This window comes from Caretta caretta, chromosome 5, assembly GCF_965140235.1.
Source record: "Caretta caretta isolate rCarCar2 chromosome 5, rCarCar1.hap1, whole genome shotgun sequence".
NCBI classification, from domain to species: domain Eukaryota; kingdom Metazoa; phylum Chordata; order Testudines; family Cheloniidae; genus Caretta; species Caretta caretta.
In genome coordinates, this window is record NC_134210.1 from 83,586,759 (window position 1) to 83,613,279 (window position 26,521).

General features: G+C 41.2%; 1 protein-coding gene and 1 long non-coding RNA gene across 2 annotated transcripts in view; both read left to right on the top strand.

The window, feature by feature from the left end:
- The window catches only part of CHSY3 (chondroitin sulfate synthase 3), a 271,645-nt gene extending 267,110 nt beyond the window's left edge, over positions 1-4,535 (top strand). The window contains exon 3 of the mRNA XM_048851000.2: positions 1,509-4,535. Coding sequence (XP_048706957.2) covers positions 1,509-3,071 — 1,563 coding nt within the window. The 3' untranslated portion in view covers positions 3,072-4,535. The remainder of the gene's footprint in view (positions 1-1,508) is intronic.
- Positions 4,536-5,915: 1,380 nt separating this feature from the next.
- Positions 5,916-26,521, top strand: part of LOC125637192 (uncharacterized) — a 58,551-nt gene continuing 37,945 nt past the window's right edge. The window contains exons 1-3 of the long non-coding RNA XR_012668305.1: positions 5,916-6,196; positions 9,616-9,835; positions 13,898-14,095. This is a non-coding gene — a long non-coding RNA (uncharacterized LOC125637192). The remainder of the gene's footprint in view (positions 6,197-9,615; positions 9,836-13,897; positions 14,096-26,521) is intronic.

Consider the following 26,521-nt stretch of genomic DNA (forward strand, 5'->3'; position numbering starts at 1 on the left):
ATTTTCTGCTGTAGGATCTTTTGCTAATCGGCCTATTACAGTTTGGCTTTCTTGGTTCTTAGCATAATAGGTTAATATTATCTATGAGTAGCAAAATATTTAAGGAGGATCCCCATTCTAGAGAGGTTTGTACAAAAGTGAATTAGTTAAACATTTTGAAGCTGGGATATTGTTTGTTCTGTTATCAGATGTCATCTTTGCTGATGTGTGCGGTGCATAGAAGACAGACTTCAATACAAACCTCAAGATCTAATTAGTGCTTCAGTTCACCAACAAGGCTCTGAACAGCATTTCCTATCTAATGAACACTTTCCCTTTTCTATATAATATAATTACAGACCAGGCTGTTTCCCATTAATCAAATAAATGAAAACAGCCTGTTTTTTCTTTTCTGTTATATTATTGGGAACATGCTTCCCATTAAAGTCAGTGTTTGTTATCTCAGCAAAGGATGGTGTGACTTAAATGTATTTAAGAAGGGTTAATAATATTTTACTTTTCTTTATTGCTTCCCATTTAAGAGAGTACTAACACATTTTACGAACAGTAATGAACATTCAGAACAGTTTATGAGGCAGGGAAAAAGAGGAAGAGAAAGATTGAATGACATGCTCAAGAGTGGGTCAGTAGCATAGGCAGGTATATGACCAAGATTTTCTAACTCCTGGTCCTGTGCTTTAACCACTAGTTACAATTACAATTAGTAATCTGAGAGAAGTGGGATGTTCTTACCTCAGAAATCAATAGTGAGTCACAGTAAATGATACTAGCATGACCGGTATAGTTTGATTGGGCAGACTGCTATTTGCATCACTGCCAGAGCTCTGTATCCCAGTGATTATAATGCGGTCACTTAATCATATTCTGTGGAACAAAAACTAACAAGTTTGTTAAACTGAGGTTAATTTGATTAATCAGTGTTAAGAAGCTCTATCCATTTGGTTGTTGCAATAGGAATTATTAGCTATTTGGAGCTGCTCAGGTGTACCTTGACATAAATTCAAGTTTCTGTTGTTTAAAAAAAAAAAAGGCCTCAGTCACTTTAGCCTCTGTAATAACTGTGCAATAAGGATCTGTACAAATGATGATTTATATATTGATAGAGGCTTATGAGAGGAATTGAATGCTTTGCAAAATTCAACCTCTATGTCATCTGTGAGCCTAGTCCTGCCCCCGCCGAAGTCAATACAAGTTTTGACATTCTACTAAGAATCCCTGACATGATTTGCTACTGTGTGCATGAACTTAAAAACATGATATCCAGTTTTCCAGGTAGAATAAGTAACAATAAGCACAAGATGTCAATTTATTTATGAGACATTATTTGCCCATTGTAGGCACTACTGGAATTTAAATAGATAGTAAATCAAATATGCATAATTAATATTCAGTATTAACTTTAAAACTGTGATGTGAAAAGTAAACCACAGTAAGTTAGCAGGTATTCATTGGCTTGCATTTTTTAACATTTTTCCTACCTAACTGCATTTATTTTCTTCCCTCTCCAGATGCAGCAATTGTTCCATGAAAATTATGAACACAATCGGAAGGGTTACATCCAAGATCTTCACAACAGTAAAATACACACAGCTATAACACTTCATCCTAATAAAAGGCCAGCCTACCAATATAGACTCCACAATTACATACTGAGCCGCAAAATTTCAGAACTACGCTATCGCACGATCCAGCTCCATAGAGAAAGTGCCCTAATGAGTAAGCTCAGTAACAGTGAAATAAATAAGGAAGATCAGCAGCTGGGAATGATGCCCTCTTTCAATCGCTTCCAGCCCCGTGAAAGGAATGAAGTCATTGAATGGGAATTCCTGACAGGTAAGCTCCTTTATGCTGTGGCTGAGAATCAACCACCCAGACAAAGCATTAATAGCATTCTGCGGGCAGCATTGGATGACACAGTGATGCAAGTAATGGAAATGATAAATGAGAACTCTAAATCTAGAGGAAGGCTTATTGATTTCAAGGAAATACAATATGGCTACCGTAGGGTTGATCCTATGCATGGAGTGGAGTACATCCTGGATTTACTGCTTTTGTACAAAAGACACAAAGGAAGAAAACTTACGGTTCCAGTGAGACGTCATGCTTACCTTCAGCAATTGTTTAGCAAGCCTTTTTTCAAAGAGGCAGAGGAACTGGATGTAAGAGGCTTTGTGGAGAATATTAACAGTGATATTCAGTCTTTCTCTTTTCTTTCAAATTCTTTAAAGATTTTTTCATCATTCCAAGACACCAAAGAAATAGAAGGACATAGTGACAAGAAAATACATATTCTTGTCCCTCTCACAGGAAGATATGACATTTTCTTAAGATTTATGGAGAATTTTGAAAAGACTTGTGTTATTCCCAGGCAGAATGTAAAGCTGGCAGTAATTCTGTTCAGTTCTGATTCTGGCCAAGATTCCAGCAAACACAGAGAGTTAATTAAAGAATATCATAATAAGTATCCGAAGGCAGATATGACCCTAATTCCTATGACAGGAGAGTTTTCCAGAGGTTTAGGTCTTGAAATGGCCTCATCTCAATTTGACAATGACACTTTGCTGCTATTCTGTGATGTTGACCTGATATTCACACCAGACTTTCTCCAACGATGCAGAGATAATACTATTCAAGGACAGCAGGTTTATTATCCCATTATCTTTAGTCAATATGATCCAAAAGTAATATATGGAGGCAGCCCTCCAGGCGACAGTAACTTTGTTTTCACAAAGAAAACTGGATTTTGGCGAGACTATGGATTTGGAATCACTTGTATTTACAAAAGTGATCTACTGAGTGCTGGTGGATTTGATACCTCAATTCAAGGCTGGGGACTTGAGGATGTAGATCTCTTTACTAAAGTAATAGCTTCTGGGCTGACGGCTTTTAGAAGTCAAGAAGTTGGAGTTGTACACGTTTTTCATCCAGTTCAGTGTGACCCAAATTTAGACCCTAAACAATACAAAATGTGCTTGGGGTCCAAAGCAAGTACATTTGCTTCTACCATGCAGCTGGCTGAACTCTGGCTAGAAAAACATTTAGGTGTCAGGTACAATCGAACTCTCTCCTGACATTCCAGCTCATTCTGCCTTTTGGGGGGGAGTTTATATTGTTGTTGTTGTTTTTATTTTACTGTCATATTCTTAAACTCCTCTTTGTCTTCCAAAGGGTGTATGTTGACCTCAAAAAAGATGAGACGGCTGTACACTATTTCCAATTCCTACTGAACTGATTAGATGTATTACTTTCCTATGCCCTCTATTCAAAATTGACCGAACTCAAGGATATCAAATGATCTCACGGAGCACATCCATCATGAGACACTGCATCAAACGAATGTTCTCTTTGGGCTTTAGGATGCAATATCAGTTTTTGTTGTATTTGTCAAACTTAATGTGATACATATATTTACTGGTGAAGGTACCACAAAAGTGCTTTATGCTTCCTCTGGGGAAGGAACTCTGTAACATAAACTTGAGTTTTATAATTTATACAAGGACTTATATATATATAAACACTACTTTTCTTCATCTTAAGAATTTTTAAAGTAAATTAATAACTATGATTGTACCTTTATTTTTAAAAAAAAGAAAAACTGAGGAGTGTCTTTCCAAGTGCAACTGGTACTGGCTACCGAGGTCCTTAAAAGTCTTATTGTAATAATGCGCTCCTCATTATTGTCTGCTCTGTGCGAATGAACTTTATTTTCTCAAGGGAATGTGATTTAATCAAATACTCATGTACATTTTAGAAGCTTTGTGAAAAAATGTCCTTCATTTGCTGGCAAGAAGAAACTATGACAGAACATGATTATTTATAATAAAGTGTAGACATACAGTATTCTTTTTCAAAACATAGAATAAGTTGCTGTGTCTCTTTTTAAAATGAGTCTCTAATATATACATGATTTTCTTTTACGTTCCTTTAATAAAGCTGCACTTGATACAAAGGGTGACAAAAGGTTAATTAAAATTGCCTTTTTTTACATTTGTGCATTAATATTGGTATTCAGAAACCAACCATTGTAAAATTTCAAAAATTGTAAAAAAAAAATTATTTAAGTATGAACATTTCTACTGCTGGTCAAAGTTCCTTGCCAGTATATTTATACTAGTGGAAGTTATAGGACTGTGTTAAGATTTATCTTTCTGGACAGCCTGAAATTGTCATATTATGGATCTGTGGAATACTTAAAATGAAACCAACATAAGAAACAATAAATATAAAGTCAATTTTTATACTTAAGTTTTTTGTATAGGGAAAATATGTAATCATTTTAAACATACATGTTTTCTCTTCAGGTGGTGTTTTCTTGCACAGGTTTTCTTTTTTCCTTTTTGTTTTTGACACACATTTAGAATATTTTGCTCAGAGTCTTTGGTAACAACTCACAAAGTATACGAAACCATCAGATTTTAGCCAATCTTGAGTTAATATGTTGGATGGATGTAATAACTAATGCAGTTGACTTCAGACTATATTGCAAGAAGAGCTGGGCAAATGATGCAAATAAAAATTCCTCAAGTATTTGTTCATATGTTTCTGCAAACTTGTTTTGACTATGTTCATCCCCTTTTGCATTCCCTTTCCAAGTGACTAATATTTATTGTACAGACATACAGGGAAATTTCCTGGAGGCCTGAAGACCTGTTGGCCACCCAAGACTCCTACAACAGTGGCAGATTAAGTACAGATCCCACAGATCCCTCCTGGATGGCAGAAGACTCAATAGAATTCAAATCTAGAAGTTAATCCTTGCAAGGAAAAGGCATCACCAGTGGAGAAGAGTGGGGACAGAGGATTTGGGCCCAGGATTGGCCACAGTTGCCCTCTGATGTCTCTTGTGTTTCAATGTAATGTACTGTCATGGTAGGAGGCATGATCTTTGAGACACCCCAGAATTCATAGTACAGTAGTATGTTTAATTCAAAGTTCAAACACAAGAAGTAGCAATAGGCAAAGGGCAACACATACAGCAGCCCAGGCACTGAGACAGGTGAGCTCATTTTAAAAAAATCACAACATGAAGTGATGGCAGTGGTACTTCCAACCCCCTTTATTTCAAGTGAGAAAAGACTATTACCATCACCCTTCTTCTTTGTGAAGGTGGGTAGATAGAGCATGAGTTACAATTACCCAGACCACCTTGGGGGACTCCTCTTCTCTCCTTTTCCTGCAGGCCAGTCCAATGCTGCTGACACAAATGTTTGGGGAAAGTAAATTTCATAGTTACATGTGAAAATATTTATGGAACCCAAAATTTAAATTTGCATGCGTATTTATGCCTAGAGTGCTTGCACTCTTGCTCAATGAGGGAACCAAGAACAGGCAACATGATTAATCTAACCAAACACAACTAACCAAGACAGCTCAAATAGCAGATATCAGAAAATGAATACTCACTGGTAAAAAAACAAATATCCCCAGGGCTTCCCAAAGTTAACAAAACAAACAAGTAAACAAAAGAGGTTGTATGAGAAATATATGCAAGTTTAGTTGTAGCAGTTAGGGTGCTGAAATCAATATTTACTACTGTTGAATAACAGAAAAAAGCTTCTTTTACTTTAAGTAAAACCAAAAGTTAAATAACAATCTATTCATATTCTTTTATTCCTTCCTAATTTTCTGCTTTTTTTCATTTTACTCCATCTGCATTTATTCACTTGACTAATGATCTAGGTTCCCATGCTTCACCCTCACTTTCCCACTTCACTTTTTCTTTGGTTCTTCCCCTTTCAGTAGATGTTGCCACAGCTTTTGAAAGTTTTTGAAACCATATTTCCAGTATGGTTTTATGATGTCACTGCTATATAAAAATACTGAGCTAGAGCACTTTGCTGAATGAGTTTCCAGCTCTCTTACAAACAGTTTCCATTTGCTTGTCACTTTAGCTTAAAAGTATCCTCCATGTTATTACTTCATCCCTTCCTCTCTTCTCCTACAGCTTGGAATCCAACCAAGATGAGAAGTCCTTAAACCTAGGAAAATGAATAATGTTTGAGGATTTCCTCGGTTCCCATTTTGGCAGGAAAATGGCATAGCTGGCATTCCAGAACTGGATTTATCATCTCTAAGTCTAAATCTAGAAGTCTATATACTAAGCTGTGTAACTAGATGATAAATGAGGATATTGATAATATAGGCATCATGGAAAGTTGGTGGACTGAAGATAATCAATGGGATGCAGTAATACCAGGTACAAAACAGATAGGAATGACCAAGTAGATTGTGCTGGTTGGGGAGTGTCACTATATGTGAAAGAAAGTACAGAGTCAAATAAAGTAAAAATCTTAAATGAATCAAACTGTACCATAGAACCTCTATTGATAGAAATTTCATACTTGAACAATAAAAATATAATAGTAAAAATGTTATAACCTGACCAGGATGGTGACAGTTACTCTGAAATGCTCAGGGAGATTAGAGAGGCTAGAAAGGCAGACAACATCGTAATAATTGGAGATTTCATGTATCCTCATATTGACTGGGTATATGTCACCTCAGCAAGGGTTGCAGAGATAAAATTTATAGCTACATTAAATGACTGCTTCTTGGAGCATCTTGTCCTGGAACACACAAAGGGAGAGGCAATTCTTGATTTAGTCCTAAGTGCAGCTCAGGACTTCATCCAAGAGGAATAGCTCTAAGTGGAGCACAGAACATGGTCCAAGCTGAACCACTCAGTAATAGCAATCGTAATGTAATTGAATTTACCATCCTCTTAGGGGGAAAATGCAAAAGAAAGCCACCACAGTGGCATTTAACTTTGAAAGAAAAATAAGGAAGCTAGTTAAACCAAAATTAAAAGGAACAGTCACAAGGGTGAAATGCCTGCAAACTGCATAGAGACTATTTACTAACACCTTAACAGAGGCTCAAAGTAAATGTATTCCCCCTAATAAAACAAAAGCAAAGATGATCACAAAATACTCCACTATGGCTAAATAGGAGAGTAAATGGGATGGTTAGAGGCAAAAAGTCATCCTTTAAAAATTGGAAGTCAAATCCTAGTGATAAAAATAGAAAGGAGCATCAACTCTGTCAGGTCAAGTGTAGAAGTATAAGGCAGGTCCAAAAATAGTTTGAAGAGCAACTAGCTAAGGACACAAAAACTAATAGCAAAAAAATGTTTAAGTACATCAGAAGCAGGAAGCCTGCCAAACAATCAGTGAGACCAACTTCTGTACCAGGCAGATTGGTGGAAACTATAGTATAAAACAAAATTATCAGACACAAAGATGAACAATATTTTGGAGAAGAGTCAACACAGCCTTTGTAAAGGGAAATCATGCTTCACCAATCTACTAGAATTCTTTGATGGTGTCAAAATATGTAGACAAGGGTGATCCAGTTGATACACTGCACTTGGCCTTCCAGAAAGCCCTTGACAAGCTCTCTCACTAAAGCACGTAAGCAAAGTAAGCAGTCATGGGATAAGAGGGAAGGTCTATTCATGGATCAGTAATTGGTTAAAGATAGAAACAAAGAGTAGAAATAAATGATCAGTTTTCACAATGGAGAGCGGTAAATATTGGGGTCCCCCACAAATCTGTACTGGGACTAGTGCTATTTGACATATTCAAAACTGATCTGGAAAAAGGCATGAACAGTGAGATGGCAAAATTTTCACAATACAAAATTACTCAAGATAATTAAGTCCAAAGCTGACAGCAAAGATTTACAAAGGGATTTTACTAGACTGGGTGACAAAATGGCAGATGAAATTCAGTGTCGATGAATGCAAAGTAATGCATATTGGAAAACATAATTCTAACTATACAAACAAAATTATGGCGTCTAAGTTAGCTTTTACCACTCAAGAAAAAGATCTTCTTGTCATCATGGATAGTTCTCTGAAAACATCCTCTTGATATGCAGTGGCAGTCAAAAAAGCTAACAGAATGTTAGGAATCATTAGGAAAGGGATAGATTATAAAACAGAAAATATCACAATGCCACTATATAAATCCATGGTATGCCCACACCTTAAAATACTGTGTAGTTCTGGTCTCCCAATCTCAGAAAAAATCTACAGAAGAACTTCTGAAGTATGTACACCAGAGTTACAAACCGACCAGTCAACCACACCCCTCATTTGGAACCTGAAGTATACAATCAGACAGCAGGAGAAATAAAAAAAAGGGAAAATACAGTACAGTAATGTGTTAAACATAAACAACAAAAAAATAAAAGGAAAGTTTTTAAAAAACATTTTTGACAAGGTAAAGGAACTTTCTGTGCTTGTTTCATTTAAATTCAAAGGGTTAAAAGCAGTATTTTTCTTCTGCATAGTAGGGATTCAAAGCTGTATTAAGTCAGTGATCAGTTGCAAACTTTTGAAAGAACAACCATAACATTTTTTCAGAGTTATGAGCATTTCAGAGTTATGGACTCCTGAGGTGTTCGTAACTCTGAGGTTCTACTATATTAGAATTCAAAAAAGTACAGAGAAGGGAAACAAAAGTGATTCGGGGTATGGAACAGCTTCCATATGAGGAGAGATTAAAAAGAGTGGGACTTTTCATCTTAGAAAAGAGACTACTAACAGGGATATAATAGAAGGCTATAAAACCATGAATGGTATGGAGAAGGTAGATAGGGAAGTGTTATTTCCCTTTAACATAACACAAAAACTAGGGATCACCTGACAAAACTAATAGCCAGCCATTTTAAAACAAATAAAAGAAAGTATTTCTCCACAAAACATGATGTCAACCCATGGAACTCTTTGCCAAGGGATGTTGTGAAGGCCAAAAGTATAACTGTGTTAAAAAAAAGAATTAGATCTATTCATGGAGGATAGGTCCATCAATGCGTATTAGCCAACGTGGTCAGGGATGTAGTTCCAGGCTCCTGATGTTCCTAAACTTCTGATTGCCAGTGTTCCCTGTTTTAGTCATTCCCCCTGAAACATCTGGCACTGGCCACTGTCAGAGACAGGATACTGGGCAAGATAGACCATTGGTCTGAGTCAGTATGGCTCTTCTTATGTTGTTATCTCTGTGGTATGTTAATAAAATGATCATTGATCATTAAAAATGTCACAGAGCACATACATGGCCAAGATTATACAAATTATATGTGTGTATGGCGGTACAATCATTTGTGTAGGTACTTAATTACCTAATTTTGCACACTCACTCTCTCTCTCTCTATATATATATACAGTATATATAGGTAACAACATAAAGTGTTTGGCCAGCTTTAATAAAAAGCTTAAATAAACAGGTGGTGTCTGTACTGCATTGGGAAGCTTGCCAGGTTTTGGTTCTTTTGCAATGCCAATGGAAGTAGGTTCCAGAGATGAGGGCCCTCCATTGCAAACACCCTTCCTTCATCTCCAGAAACCAGCAGTGAGAACAACCTGGTGGGAGAATCACTGGACTACTTAGGATCTGGCCCAGCTTATATTGCTGGCCATACTCCATGGTTTTTCTTTGGTGTGAAATACTTTGTTAGGGTGGGATCACCAGTTCTTCATGAGCTCGGGACTGATCTCACTCATGTTTTTTAGGAAATATAATTTGTATTTCACAAACCACAATGTACATTGTAAACTATTGCACTTGGGGATATCACTCTGCTAATGTCAATGGCTTTGTTTATTTTGCACAGGACCTTCACAGAGGGAAACACAAAAGGAGATTAGAACAAAACCTACAAAAAAGTGAACAAAATAATTGATATAAACAAAATATGGCTGGCGTATGGGATGGCACAAAGTTTTTATTGCCAGTTATTTGGGAAGACTGCTATGATTTATTCGTGACTCCACTGAGATCAAACTCATGGCAACAGAAATTTCATACGGTAACATCCCACACCATCACAAATGGTATATTTTTCACATGTTCATTCATATGCTGCCTATATACCTAGAAAAAAGGTGAACTAACTGGAATGTTTTGAAAGTGGACTTTGACAGATATCTCTAGGGAGAGGGCTCCCATAGGACTATGGCTCAGAATCAAGAAGACCTTGCTCAGTTCACATGGAACCTCTAAATGGAGAGCAAGAACAATGCTACCAACCTCAGCTGCCTTGGACAGATATAAAAGGCAAAACCTGAATAAATACATATTCTTCTATTTTATAAGATGGAGAAATCTAATGGCTTTGTAGTACTAATGTTAATGTTTCTGCCATTCAATATGGCCACCAGGACTATATTCAAAATAGAAAGTTACCACCATTATGATCAGTAAGAAAGGGATATGATATTATAGTAAAATGAGCAATTAAGATTGGCATCAGTCTCGTTAATTCAAGGGTGGGGGTTTTATAGCTTTTTAATGATAGTGTAAAGTGAACTAATGATGTGCAGTAAGAGCATGGGAGGAAAGTAGCAGAAAGCTGGCTGAAATAAATTGGTTTTAGGAGGGATTTCCAGGAACAGCATGAGGTTGCCTACAGAAGAAGGAAGGCTATTACGTGCATATAGCATACAGAATCCCTTCCTCTGTGAGCCAATATTTAAAAAGTTAGGTATGCATACATATTTGCATGTGCTTAAGCTATGCATGCAAATACTTTGTATTTGTATGGGCCCATGTCAAGTCCCCTCTGGGTACTGTTGTGTGCAATTATGTGTCTAACTGAGAAAATCAGCCCCTTACTGATTAGCTCAGAATGTGGGGGAAGGAATGATGGAAAACTATTTTGACTGCAGTTCTTTGGATGTCATGAAGAAAGTGGAGGCTGGAGGGCAGGTGGTTGTGGTAATCAATGTGGTAGATAACTGGGAAATGGAGTAGTGTCAGCAAGGATGTAAAGAATGTAAGGGACCAGAAGAAGTGAAGCCGAGAAGATTAATTATGGAAATACTGCGGAGTAAGAAATAGAAGAAATGGGCAAGGGTCTGAATCCAAGGGAAGAAAAAGTAGGGCTGAGGAAGAGGAGCCCATGTTGTGAACCTGAGTGATGGGAAGGATGACCATGACAGCTGATGGTGATGACATTGTTCAGAAGAGAATTAAATGTGTAAGAGCCCAACTTTAAAGTATAACTTAGTTTCACTCTTTTTTCTCCAAACTTTTTACCCTGTCTTTCAGTGTTATTGCTTCCCATTCAAAGGTTCAATTATGGTATAAATCGTGGAACTATTTGGAACAATATCAAAATTCTAGACCTAGCTCCTCTGCGTTACTGGTTTGGTCTACGCAGTGGTAATTCAATGAAGGAAAGTGAAAGTTTAATAGACAATTATGACTTTATGCATCCTGTTTTTTTTTTATGGGATATTTTATTTGTTGATATTGAACTAGGCATGACATCTTTGACCGTGGGTTCCATTGGTTCCCAGGATTTTATAATTTGTAGTGTTAGGTGGCTACTCGATGTGAGAAATTGTTTTAACAAAGAATCTTCTGAGAATGGCTGTGTATCTCTGCAGTAACTTCGCAAGCATAGCTATGTGGTTGAAATGAAGTTTACTTGCCAGTGTTTTCTTACTCAGTACATTGATTCAGTTACTTTGCTTGATGAGAAATCCAGAGTACATATGAGTTATTACTGTGCATATTTTCCATTATTAAAATTGAGCCTTTTTAACGTAATTGGTACCAAATGGAAGAGACGCAGCACAACAATGAGACGTACAACACCTATGCCTGTAGGTCAAGGGATTCATGAAAATATAGTTGTCTTTAATGAGATAAGTTTCAGAGTAGCAGCTGTGCTAGTCTGTATCCGCAAAAAGAAAAGGAGTACTTGTGGCATCTTAGAGACTAACCAATTTATTTGAGCATAAGCTTTCATGAGCTGAAGTGAGCTGTAGCTCACGAAAGCTTATGCTCAAATAAATTGGTTAGTCTCTAAGGTGCCACAAGTACTCCTTTTCTTTTTGCGGATACAGGCTAACACTGCTGCTAGTCTGAAACCTGTCATTAATCTCTAAGTAGACTCAATGCCACTACATGGAACATGGAACACCCAGGAGGTGTGCGGATTACACTAAATAATCATTGGAGGGAAGTTAGGCAGCCCAAACTATCTCCCCCTCTACAAACATGATGGTCACTTTAAGAGACAGGTCACTACCCCTCTCACAGCAGGCCAGGAAGAGGAAGGTCTTAAGCACAAGAGCTTGCAGACCACTGTAGAAATGACTCCAGGTTCTGACAATTTTTCTGCCTCCTAATATTTCAGTTCAGTGTGTCACCATGGAGCAAGATCTGAGATTGTGTGAGGAAATGCTGTATTCAGACAGGAGGAGGGAAACAAAATGGCAGATGTGCAGCAAGCTCAGCAAGAAAACTACTGCATCTCCCAGGATTTAGATCAAGCATCTCTCTCTCCCCCCAACTCTATCCCACTTCCCAAAAAAATCTTGTGAGGCTGTGTGGTATCCCAACACTAGGAGGGCATATATGGAAGAAGAAAAGGAGGAAGGAAAAGCACTAAGGGAAGGGCAAGCTCTGAATATATATGAATTGAGGGCAGAGGTGTGGGGGGGAGGGCAGAGAGAGACCCACACCCAGAGTGAGTTGGACCATCAAGGGCAAAAGGGCAGCACTGAATCTGACTGAAAGACAGTTATTCGTGATAGGTTGGAGGTTGGGGTCAGTGAAGTGAGACATTTGAGAATGGAGTAGAACTAGACAGGATAGAATAAAGTAAAAGAGGAAAGAAAAACGCAGAAAAAACAGCAGGAGGTGAAGAGGTAAAGGAGAAATTAAACTGAAAAACAGGCACTGGAAAGGGTGGAGAGAAAAAAATAACACAAAATGGAAGGAAGGAAATTGAGGTAAACTGACAGAAAACCAAAGAAACAGAGGGAGATTTAGTAAATGAATTTAAAGATCAGTTGAAGCCAAGAAGAGGGTCAGAGTGACTGCCTTAATTATTATTATTGAGCACAGAGAGAGTACAGTATTGTATTGCTGTACCCCCTCAGTATACAATGGGGAACATTAAGGATCAAATGCTAGGCTGAGGTTAGAATCTCCCTGTTTTTTTGTTGATTTGTGTCAGATCCTTAAATTTCTCCAACTATTTGTATACTGATAGACTCCGTGGAAAAGACTCAGTGGGGTTCTGTATATAGTATATTATCTGGACTATGTTAAAAAACCCTACATTTGAGAATAAGAGAGAGCTGTCTTTAAAACTAAAAGTGGACACTCAGTAGGAGAGACATACCAGAGCTAAGGTTACATTGTGTCCTTTGAGCCACATATTTCCTTTTCGGTGAGACATTATCACATTCCTTAAATACAAACAGAAAGAAAGCTGGCACTTTTCAGTAAGCTTCTGCTTTGTCCCACTTTCCTTTGTTGTCCCACCTTCAAAAATAAAGCTATAGGTCCACTTAAGTACTGGGTGGGGTTGACAAATTTATTAAGGACAGTGAAATAAAATGTATCTTGTTATTGTATGCAGTGTTGTTGCAGCTGTGTTGGTCCCAGGATATTAGAGAGACAAGGTGGGTAAGGTAGTAGCTCCCTTGGTGAGACAGACAAACTTTCGAACTTACACTTTTATTGAAGAAGAGCTCTGTGTAAGCATAAGAGCTTGTCTCTTACCAACAGAAATTGGTCCAATAAAAGATATTACCTCACCCACCTTGTCTCTTTTATTATTATTGTTATTATTATTATCGGAAGAAATCAGATTTTGGTTCAACTCTTGCTGTCAGTGTGCCCATTTAATATAGTATTATATATTCCAGATACAATTATTTGTCAACATGCTAGTAGCTTATTTATAAAACCATGCTACTCTGAAACCTGTCATGATAAGATAGATGCTTTTCTGATGTCACCACCTTGTAAAATTGCTGAACTAGAGCACTCTGCTGAATGAGTTCCCAGCTCCATTGCAAACAGTTTCCATTTGCCTGTCACTTTGCTTTAAACTATGCTAAATGTTATTACTTCATCCCTTACTCTCCTGGCAGCTTGAGTTCCCAGCGAGAGAAAGGAAGACAAATTTTTCCAGACCTTAAAGTGTATCTACAAAATAAGGACCTGCACCTGCAATATATTGAGCACACTAGATTTCCAGTGACTTTAGCTGAAGTTAAGTACCACAGAGGATCAAGACCTTCAAAAACATAAAGATAAAAGGGTGAGATTATCAGAGGAGCCTAACAAAGGTAGGTGCCCAACTCCGATTGAATTTGAAAATGCTAACAATAAAATGTATAACAATCAAAATATACCATACTTTGTAAAGTCACATTTATTATAGTATTTTTTTATCTTAGTCACTAAAACTAGTCAGTGCAACTAGGAGTTGCATTACTTAGACATTTGACTGCTCAATCTTGCCAGAAAATAGTGTACCTAGTGTTTATGAAAATAGATTAAAATGCTCGTAAAAAGTTACTCAGAAAGAAAAGCACAGCAGAATCTCACTAAAACCACATTTGCTAATCCAAACTCTGCAGCAGATGCACACACACACTGGTGAGTTCTCCCATATCTCAACAAAGATTTAATAGTCATTTTAATTAACCTCACTATAAAAAATGCTGTTACTTTTCCAAAATATGCTGCTTAATATTCTGAAATATTGTAAATAATCAAAACTTGTAGTGTGCTACAGCTGCCTATAGACAACTAAAAAGTGTCAGAGAATGTATATTGCATTTTTATTGTGTTTGCACATGCTCTGATTCAGCAGAGTGCTTAATTTAAAAAACTGAAGTGAACAGGACTTACCTTAAATGCTTTGCTGAATAGGGTTGTGTTTAGGAAAATGCCATTAATGAGTTAGGCTATGTCTATGCTACGAAGTTAAGTTGACTTAAGTTGATGTTCGTCCACTGCTGTAATTAAACTGCTTTTGCATGTCCACACAACACTCGTTGTGATGGAGGAGAATGTCCACAGTTAGTGTTCTTGTATTCGACACAGAGAGCAGTGCACTGTGGGTATCTATCCCACTGTGCAACTCGCCACAATCTACCACTGGGTGTTCTGGAAAGGGATCGCAGTGCCTTATGGGGGGCAGGCTCAGCATCCCATGATGCAGTTTTCTTCATCTCATCATTCCGTGGCATTCCTACCAGGTTTCATGCCACTTTTCAACAGCCCCTGTAAACTGCGCACCCACCACCTCTGTCTGAAAACATAGATCATGCATTGCTCTCCAATATTGTGATGAGCATTATGAACTCAACGCAGCTGATCCTGCAGTATTTCATGAGCTGCTAATCTGATGATGACACCGTGCTTTTGGCATTCATGGAGCGGCTCCACATTGTGGACCGTCGGTTCTGGGTGTGAGAAACAAACACCAAGTGTTTGCCAGTATGGGATGATGAGTGGTGGTTGTTACAGAACTTTTGGTGCACAAAGCCATGTTCCTGAAAGTCTGTGAGGCACGCGCCCATGTTCTCTGGTGCAAGAACAACAAAACAAGAGCTGTGTTAATGGTGGAGAAATGAGTGGCAGTCATTGTGTGGATGCTGGCAACTCCTGACTGTAACCAATCAATCGCAAATCAGTTTGGAGTGGAGAAGTTCACTGTGGGGGTTATGGTGATGCAAGTGTGCAGGGCCATTAATCACCTTCTGATACAAAGGATTGTGACTCTTGGCCATGTGTGTTTAATAATGGATGACTTTGTGGCAACGGGATTCCTTAACTGAGGTAGGGCAATAGATGGCACACTATCCCCATTTTGGCCCCAGGCCACCTTGCAACAGAGTACATCAACAGAAAGTGCTACTTATCTATGGTATTGCAAGCTCTGGTGGATCACCGGGGTCATTTCACCAACATTACTGTGGGGTGGTCAGGGAAGGTGCATGATGCATGCATCTTCAGGAACACTGGCCTGTACAGAAAGTTGCAAGCAGGGACTTTCTTTCCAGACCAGAAGATTCCAATTGGGAATGTGGAAATGCTAATTATGATTCTTGGAGACCCAGCCTACCCCTTCTTCCTGTGGCTCATGAAGCCTTACACCGGAAACCTTGACTGCAGCAAGGAGCAGTTCAACAACAAGTTCAGCAGGTGCAGAATGCTTATTGAATGTGCCTTTGGCTGCTTAAAGCATAGCTGGTCCTGCCTTTTTGGCAGGTTAGACCTCAATGTGGAAATATTTCCATGGTCATAGCAGCCTGCTCTGCTCTGCATAACCGTTGTGAAGTTAAGGGGGAGACGTTTCCACAGGGGTGGATCGTTGAGGTGGATTGGCTGGTTGTTGCTTTTGAGCAGCCAGATACCAGGGCTGTTAAAGGGGCTCAATGAGGAGTTATTTGAATTAGGGAGGCTTTAAAGGAGCATTTTGAAAATGATCCACAATAATGTGGGTTTCTGTAATGCATTTAGCCATAGTATGAACCTTGTAATGATTGCTGTGTGTACAGTAATTTTACAGTGCAAATGAACTGATTACCACTGTGTATGAATTCCATCAGAAACCACACTATGTAGGAGACAAATAGAAATGCCTTCTCTTTCTATAAATAATTTTTTATTAAACGCCTATGCAAACATTTCTATGTTCTGCAAGGAACATGAAAATCAAGAGCCAGAAGCTGGGAATGAGCAACGGGATGGATCACTTGATGATTACCTGTTCTGCTCATTCCCTCTAGGGCACCTGGCATTGGCCACTGTCAGAAGACAGGATACTGGGGTAGATGGACCTTTGGTCTGACCCAGAATGACTGTTCTTATGTATGTTCTTATGGGTGTATGTCCAGCTGTCATTATGAAACATGTCTCTTGGGGTGAAGTGCATGGGGTACTGAGATAGCCTAGGAACATGCAAAGAGTCTGTGGGCAGGGGGAGTGTGGGGAGGGCATGGAAGGCAGTTCTGTATAGGCTGCAAGGGGAGGCGAGCGTGGATGTGTGCTGTCTGAAGTTTAATCAGGGACTTCAGTACATCTGTCTGGTCCTGAAGCAGCTGAATCATCCGCTCCTGCATCTGTTTCATATCCTTGCTATCCATTTGCAGTTTTTCATTGATAGCCCTCTCTCCATGCTCTCTGCTTGCAATCTGAAGCCTCAGAGGATTGAGGCACCTCCCGGAACATGTCTTCCTTACTCCTATTTTGTCTCCTTTTCAGATGGAGCTGCTCAGTAGGTGTGCAGGAGACGACCCTCCAGGGCACATTTGCAGTTGCTAAAGCAACAATAGACAGTGCAATTGTGAGTGCACTCTCAGCCTTGATCCAAATAAGTTAGAAACACCACTTTCTCACTCTCCCTTAGCAGGCACACACCATGGTAAGAACCCCAGCCATGGTGAGTTCGGCCCGAGGGGAGAAGGGGGAATGGTTCAAAGGCTGGGGGGGGGGGTGTCAGGGTTCCTTCCCCACTCTGAACTCTGGGGCAAATATGTGGGGACCCGCATGAAATACCGCCTAAGCTTATTCTTACCAGCTTAGGTTAAAACTTCCCCAAGGCACAGATTCCTTTCTTGCCTTGGGATCACTGCCACCACCAAGTGATTTAACAAACAATCAGGGAAAAGACCACTTGGAGTTCCTCTTCCCCCAGCAATGCCCCCAAACCCTTACACCACCTTTCCTGGGGAGGCTTGAGAATAATATCCTAACCAATTGGTTACATAGGGACTACAGACCCAACCCCCTGGGTCTTAGAACAATGGAAAAATCAGTCAGGTTCTTAAAAAGAAGGGATTTATTTAAAGAGAAAAAGGTAAAAGAATCACCTCTGTAAACTTAGGCTGGTAGTTAACCTTACAGAGTAGCAGAAAATTCAAAGAGCACAGAAGAACCCCCTCTAGCCTTAGTTTCAAAGTTACAGCAAAACAGGGATAAACCTCCCTCTAGTAAAGGGAAAATTCACAAGTTGAGAAAACAAAGATAAACTAATACGCCTTGCCTGGCCGTTACTTACAAGTTTGAAATATGAGAGACTTGTTTAGAAAGAGAACATGGATTGATGTCCGGTCCTCTTAGTCCCAAAAGCTAACAGCCACAGAAACAAAGAACCCAAAACAAAACCTCTCCCCACCACCAGATCTGAAAGTATCTTTTGTCCCCTTTGGTTCCTTTGGTCAGGTGTCAACCAGGTTACTTGAGCTTCTTAACCCCTTATAGGTAAGGAGGAATTTAGGCTACCCCTATGGTTATGACAGGGCGTTTCAAAGGGGTATCACTACAAGTGCCTAGGGCCACTATTCTGAATATTGGCACTGTTTTCTACAGGCAGGGGTGATAGCAACTGGTATCTCACTCCTAAGGGTAATCGGGGATGCAAGGGTGCAGCTCCTGCATGTGTGCAGCTGCAGACCAGGTCTGTATGTTGCTTGCCTATGTGCTGCTATGGTGCCTGCAGAAGTAATTGCCAATTGGCCTGACAGAGTTTCCTACTGTGGGGGAAAAAACAAGGGAGCCTTCACAAGAAGCCTTCAACAGAGGATTGCAGAATACCTCCAGGAAATAAATAAAATTTCCTAGAGATCTCTTTGGAGGAGTCTAAGGACATCCCAGTGTGCATAAACAAACTTTTCCGCAGGGCCCTCTCTGCCTAGCTGCAGAGCAGAATGAGAAGCAGCTACAAACAGTACCTGTGTTAGTTATTTCAATCCCTCTTCTACCCTGATTAAGAAAAGTGGAACACTACCTCACATCTCCCTGCAGTACCAAAGCACAATGAGGACTTAGCGGAGCTTCCTTCTTCTGCATCAGGCATGCCAGAGCTGGAGTGCTGGGACTGGCTAGACCTCTCTGGAGTTAAAAAGAGGTCCTGGCTCACGATGCCACCGAACATCCCTATCACCTGTCCCTCATCTTCCTCCAACTCCACTCCCTTGTCCACCACATCATCAGAGTTCACTCTGCTGACCACTGTCTCCAGCTCCTCTGAAGTATTCATGGGGCTCTTGGTGATGGAGGTGGGGTCGCTGCCAAGGATGGCATGCAGCTCCTTATAGAAGTAATATGTCTTTGGCGATGCACTAAACCCATGACTGACCTCCTTTGCCTTCTAGTACACCACCCTCAGCTCTTTGATCTTTGCACAGCACTGCTGCGTGTCCCTATCATACCCCTTCTCTTCCATGCCACAAGCAAGCTGCCCATAGGTATCAAAGTTCCTCTGCTGGGTTGGAGCTCTGACTGCACAGCTTCCTCTCCCCACAGACCCAGCTGATCCAATAACCCCGGTGTATTCCAGGCAGGAGTGGGTTTGCTGCAGGGAGCCGGCATGGTGAGCTGGGCAGTTGCTATGTGAGCTCTCCACGCCAAGCAAACAGAATTAAAAACATTGCTGGGGCTTTAAAAGGGGGAGGGACACATGTCTGTGTACCTGGTTCCAGGGCACCAGAGTTCAAACTGGTGACCAGAGCGGTCACAAAGGTCATTGTGGGACACCTCCTGGAGGCCACTTAGGGTGACATAAGCAACACAGTGTCTACACTGACACTGCATCACTCTATGTCACCCTAAGCGCTATGCCTCTTGGCCAGGTGGTGGTATTATGTCGGCATCGCAGGAGAGTTAAATCAGTGGGAGGAGCATTGCAGTGTGTACAAATCCACAGTTAGGTCATTGTAAGCTGCCTAATGTTGACTTAACTGTGTAGTGTAGACATGGCCTTAGATTCTACTGTATATTACTGCAAGATTTAATTTGTTTTTTCTTAACTGGATACGTTTAAAGAATATTGCAGTACAATAATGGGACCCTGAAGTTGGTACAAGTTTACAACTTGTATAAATTGTGTTTTCCAATTCCAGCAGAAGAGCAACTTTCTTGTCTGATAATTCTAAGCCATTTGCACCTGTACTATGCACTTTCACTGACTGTACTGAAGTATCACATGGTATTACTAACAAGCAGATTTTAAGTGCTCTACAGCAGATGTAGTCCCAGAACTAGAGTCTCTTCTTTTTTGGAGGGGCTGTACATAGCCTATTTTATTACCATGGGGTTATAAATATCAGTGTAATTCTATTGAATGGTGAGGATAAATTTGTATTTTCCACAGCAACCTGTATTAGTAAAAACTGTTTTCATAATTTTTTGTAAAATACTGAGATGTAGTTTTGTGTGTTTTTCTCTCATTTTGCAGGAGATCGGGTTTTCACTCATGCTGTATACACACTCACATTCAAGTGTGTTTTAGTGTATTTAGTGCTCACAAATGGTGCTGAGTTGTTAGTCTTGAAGACATCTACTTGTCCAATCAGGTATTGTCAAGGCTGGGTTGTGGGCAGCCAGACCTAGTGGTCAGAGCCAGAGCCCGCAGTCAGGAGTCAACAGTCAGCTGAGTCAGGATACCAGGAGATCAGAAACAGGAGACAAGCTGGAGATCAGAACTTCAAGTTGGTAACCAGAGTCAGGCTGGGTCAGGATACCAAGTGATCAGAGGCCGGAGACAAGAGATCAGAACCAAAAGTCAGAGGTCAGAAGATATGCCAGGTCAGGACACCAGGAAATTGTGATAGCAGGAGGCAGAGGTACCCAGGCAGGGTGGTTTCCAGCTATAACGTGGACAGTGCAAGTTTTTCCACAGCCATCCAGTGATGCAGCTGAACCCTGTCCTGCAGGTAAAGGGTGGGATTTTCAGTGGTAAATTGACTTCAGTGGGAGTAACATTATGCTAACGCTGAGCACTTTGAAGGGCATAGAGGGTTGTCCAGGTTGCACAATGTGATAATATGGGGGAATCTGTCAGCGTACAACTTAAGAGTTCTGTTTGATATTATGAACTTTCTCTATGTTTATGCCTTTATGGCTGTCTTTTGTTGTATTTTTACATCATAGTTTTTGCGTTTGGGGCACCTGAGTTATTTGCCCCTGAATGGGACAGTCGTTAAGGATCAGCAGCAATTGAATAGCCTGGCCTAGCCGAACAATGAGATGGCTGCAACCCAGGCAAAACTGCTTTTCTTTATCTGCTTTGCAGGGAGAGGGCTGGAAGCAGTGTTGTTTCCCCAGCAGGAAGGAGAACAAAGAAAGAGGTTTTAGAACTGGCTTTTAAAAAATGAGATGTTGAGGGGGTACCGGGGAGAAAAGGAGCTTGGGTAGGAGTGAGAGGAGTGACCCAGGCTTAACTGTAAACTAGAGCACCCACAAGGGTTGAGCTCTGAGGAGGATGTGCTTAACCTGCTGGGGAGTTTTGGGGGATACAGCACTGGTCTTGGGGTGTACGGGAGCTGCATCATGGAAAAGTCTGTACCCCGGGAATGAGCCGAGAAGCCAAGAAAGAGAGAGTGCTCAGAGCCTACCCAGCACCCTGGTGAGAGTCCCGCAATGGAGAGCTTGACCAGCTCTGTGACACATACCCAGTCAATCCCTGGCCGTTTTGTTTGTACTACTAAGAAAACCATTTGTGGTGGTAGTTTTATGAAGTGGACACCTGTCTACTAAGAACTGAACTGAGGTTACCAACATATTGAACACAAGCTGCCAAAGCTAGTGGTACATATCATAGTGGCACACAGCGGTACAAGCAGTGGTGAGCTGGAGCCAGTTCGCACCAGTTCGCTAGAACTGGTTGTTAAATTTAGAAATCCTTTTAGAACGGGGTGCTCCGGGGCTGGAGCACCCACGGGGAAAATTTGGTGGGTGCAGAGCACCCACCAGCAGCTCCCCGCCCCACACCCGGCCCCAGCTCACCTCACCTCACCTCCGCTCCAGCTCCGCCTCCACCTCCTCCCCTGAACGCGCCGCCCCGCTCTGCTTCTCCGCCACCCCGCCCCCGGCTTCCCACAAATCAGCTGTTCGTGCGGGAAGCCTGGGAGGGCTGAGAAGCAAGCGGCAGCTTCGCACTCAGGCCCAGGGAAGTGGAGGTGGAGGTGGAGGGGAGGTCAGCTGGGGCGGGGGGGCGCAAGGAGGGCAGCCCGTGCTGCAGCAGGTAACCCGGGGGGTGCAGGGGAACTGCTCCCTGCCCCAGCTCACCTCCGCCTCCCTGGGCCTGAGGGCGAAGCCGCCGCCTGCTTTTCAGCCCCCCACCCCCAGGCTTCCTGCGCGAACAGCTGATTCGCAGGAAGTGGGGGGTGGGCGGAGAAGCAGAGTGGGGCAGTGCGTTCAGGGAAGGAGGCAGAAGTGGAGCAGAGGTGAGCTGGGGCTGGGCGCGGGGAAGGGAGGGGTGGGGAGCTGCTGGTGGCTGCTCTGCACCCACCAAATTTTCCCCGTGGGTGCTCCAGCCCCAGAGCACCCACAGAGTAGGTGCCTGAGGCACCACTTTTGATGTGATCAGTGGGGAGAGCGGCCACTCCCCCTGCTCCCCCGCCAGCTACGCTACCCTGCCCCTATGAGCCCAAGGGACCTGCCGCATGCTTCCTGGGAGCCGCCCCAGGTAAGCAATGCCAGGACTTCCCAACTCGCCCCCCAGCAGGTCCCTCTGGCTCTTAGGGGCAGGGTGGGCACCCACTATGGTGGCCCACGAGACCCTCCAGCTCAGTTCTGGAGACAGTCGGGGGAGGGGGATGGATGGGGCAGGGGTCCCGGGAGGGGTGGGGGGCATCAAGGAATGTGGGGGGTTGGATGGGGCAGGAGTCCCGGGGGGCGGGGGTGGGCCACGACCCCCTCGTGGGGTGAGGAGGGAACCGGTCGTTAAGATTTTGGCAGCTCATCACTGGGTACAAGTATTTCCTGAGATGTCACATGTAATGGATAGCATCTGCTGAAATAAAGTAGCTGTAAATATAAACTAAGCAAACTCCTGTCTACAGTGATAAAAAATGTCCATTGCAGTTTTGTACAACCTTTAATTAAGGTTCTCCACTATTAGACATCAAAATTTGCTGGTCCCTTGCACGGTTGCTTAAGATACTTAATCTTTCAAAATGTTGTCAGATGTATGTGGAATGAAGCTTGTGTTGCTTTTGTCTTGCTGTATTTGGTTCCTGCAATGTATGATACACAGCACCAAGGTCTTATATTGCCTGAATAGAAATTTACACAAGAATGTGCCATTTACACCAGTGGGAACTGTGTCTCCACAAATATACATACTTTAGTATATATTATAACAGAATTCAGTGTTTCGCCGGTAATGTATCCATAATCTAATTTTAGGCATTGACATTTCTTCTTCAGAAAATGAATGGAAGGAATTTTAGAACTTCCTCAATTATTGCTCAACTGATTTTTTTTTTCAATTTTTAATTAATTTATTTATTTGGGGTTTTTTAATCTTAGACATGCTAAACTGGGTGGTTATTTGCTGACAAATGGATGCCAAAATGAATTCTCACAAGGCAATCAAAATAAACTCACCCACAGAACAGTATGGCAAGAATTCTTGCCATCTAACCAATTAGGAGATTATTGCTCATGGCATTTTCACAGTGAGAATGGGAGAGAAATGACAGTTTTGTGAAAGGCTTCGGGTTACTTCTAATAATGTAGCATCTGTTAGAAGTCAGCATAAAAGTGTCTTTACATACCCTATAATAAAAAGCAACTGACAATGGTGTTTATGCTGGAACGGCAAACTGTAAACTGTGATTTGTAGTAACGTGCAAAATTCACTGCTATAGCTACAGTGCAGCAAAAATACTGATTTTGTGTCTTAAATGAATGCATCTGGAACTAGGTGTTTCAAAAAAAGAAAAGAACCACTAAAGGCCAAAATTGTGACCAACCCCTTTTGCCTCCTACTTATCCTGGTGCACTTCACCTTAGGGTTTACCAGAACAACTTTCACCTGAGCTCAGGATGCGGACTTCTATTTCTTTTGCTTTTCTCCTTGAGAGATTCTCTTAAATAAAATGTTTAATGAAAGAAAATTTGGCCCTTGCACCAACTTTGACTACTATTTACAAATGATCATTGGCTCTTCTTCCTTTCACCATCATTCCATATAGCTTGTTTAAATCTTTCATTTTTAAAATCAGATGTGATTTGTGAAAGCCCTTTTCTGCCATCTCATTGGCACATCAGGTCACTTCTGAACCAAACAATGCTCAGTGCTGTTCTCTCCGCCCTCTCTCTCTTCTGGCCTATAGAGCTCCCAGACCCACTGAACCAAATGATGTTTCCAACACCTCCTTCCATTCCTACAAAAGTGAACCACAGTCCTTATGAACTGGGTGTATTTACTCTATTTAGTTACATCATTGCGCTATTAGGGGTGATTTGCTGCTTTTTTGCCACAATAAAACATTAATAAATCAGACTAACTCTAAGAAAGTTTGCAGCAGAGTATGCTCTACAGGAAGGATATTGTTTTATGACGCAATATATCCAGAATTTTATTAACTTAACTGCTAGGGAGGATTTTTTTGAAATTGGTAAAACTTACATTCAGCTATACAAGTTATTCATACTTGTCTCTTCAGCTGTCCTTACTTCAAGAGTAAGACAGAAGGAATTGCTGTTATTATTTCATGGCCCTTTCGCAGACAAGAAAGCTTTGATGTAAGATTTTTCAAGATTTCTGCAGGGAGTTTTTCATGAAAACCTAATTTTGCCAGGAAAGGGAATTGAATAAAGGATGAATGTCATTTGGACGACATTAGTTGACAGATTAAAGTTACACAAGACATTATTTGAAACATGAACACTATTCTAAATTGTCCCAAAGGCTCTGCAGCATCTTTGTTGTTCTGACTCATGGAAGTCCTTCATTTGAGAAAGAACATTAGACCTGACAGAGATCATCTGTTTGAAAATGATCAGGTGACCAGTGCAAATTAGGAATATTGGACAAAATGGTACTGAAAGCCTGAGAGATATCATGAGGCACCAAAAGTCCTGCTGCATCAGAAAGGATTTGTTTTTATTGGGGGGGCGGGGAGAGGGGGAACGACTTCACAGCATATGTCATGTTGAAATCACCTTTTTTCAATCATCAAGTCCAATTCCCTTTTACCCTTTAGGTGCTTTTTGCTATTTCTGCCATGTAAATGGGCTCTAAAAACACTGAATTTGCCTGATGGGTAATATCCCTAGCTTGGCACTTCCTTGGCAGGTGTAGAATCAGCATAGCATGCCGTACAACCTGCCTTTGAAGCTAGTAGTACAGGGAGTGTCTGGACATTCTCAGTTTTTGCAAGACCCCAGAGGAAATTAGGCAACTGAGCATAAATTAGAGCAGCCCCAAAACTACTGTAATTTATGCTGTGAGCTGGACAAGCCCCCAGACAGCTCCAGAATTATAGGAAGACAAATAGATGGTGTAAACTACACCTGTCCTTGACTTAGTTCCTGAGCTGAGTGTAGCTGGGACAGGATGGAGAATCAGCCCTATTATTAATCCATATATCCTTATCTAAAAATCTCATACTAGGAGTTAGCACCAAGGCTGTGTTCTCCATTCTGCCTCAGCAAAAAAGTCACCATCAGCCTGTAGCATGGAAAGTTAATGGTCAGATGCAAGGAGCACTTGGTACAGCTGAAGGGCAAAGTACACAAGGATACCTTTTTTATTTCCAAAAAGAAAAGGAGTACTTGTGGCACCTTAGAGACTAACCAATTTATTTGAGCATAAGCTTTTGTGAGCTACAGCTCGCTTCATCGGATGCATACTGTGGAAAGTGTAGAAGATCTTATTATATACACACAAAGCATGAAAAATACCTCCTCCCATCCCACTCTCCTGCTGGTAATAGCTTATCTAAAGTGATCACTCTCCTTACAATGTGTATGATAATCAAGGTGGGCCATTTCCAACACAAATCCAGATTTTCTCAACCCCCGCACACACACACACAAACTCACTCTCCTGCTGGTAATAGCTTATCCAAAGTGACCACTCTCCTTACATTGTGTATGATAATCAAGGTGGGCCATTTCCAGCACAAATCCAGGGTTTAACAAGAACGTCTCGGGGGGGGGGTAGGAAAAAACAAGAGGAAATAGGCTACCTTGCATAATGACTAAGCCACTCCCAGTCTCTATTCAAGCCTGAGTTAATTGTATCCGATTTGCAAATGAATTCCAATTCAGCAGTTTCTCGCTGGAGTCTGGATTTGAAGTTTTTTTGTTGTAAAATAGCGACTTTCATGTCTGTAATCGCGTGATCAGAGAGATTGAAGTGTTCTCCGACTGGTTATGAATATTTCTTGACATCTGATTTGTGTCCATTTACTCTTTTACGTAGAGACTTCCAGTTTGACCAATGTACATGGCAGAGGGGCATTGCTGGCACATGATGGCATATATCACATTGGTGGATGTGCAGGTGAACGAGCCTCTGATAGTGTGGCTGATGTTATTAGGCCCTGTGATGGTGTCCCCTGAATAGATATGTGGGCACAGTTGGCAACGGGCTTTGTTGCAAGGATAGGTTCCTGGGTTAGCGGTTCTGTTGCGAATACAGACTAACATGGCTGTTACTCTGAAACCTTTTTTATTTCCCTGATCTTAAGGCCATCATATGTGTATGGTGCCCTGGTCCAAATTAGAGCAGCCTACTTGTTGCTGTTACTTGCACCATCTGTCATAAAAATAAAGGGAAGGGTAACCACCTTTCTGTATACAGTGCTATAAAATCCCTCCTGGCCAGAGGCAAAACCCTTTCACCTGTAAAGGGTTAAGAAGCTAAGAGAACCTTGCTGGCACCTGACCAAAATGACCAATGAGGAGACAAGATACTTTCAAATCCAAGGGTGGGGGTCTGTCTGTGTGATGCTTTTGCCAGG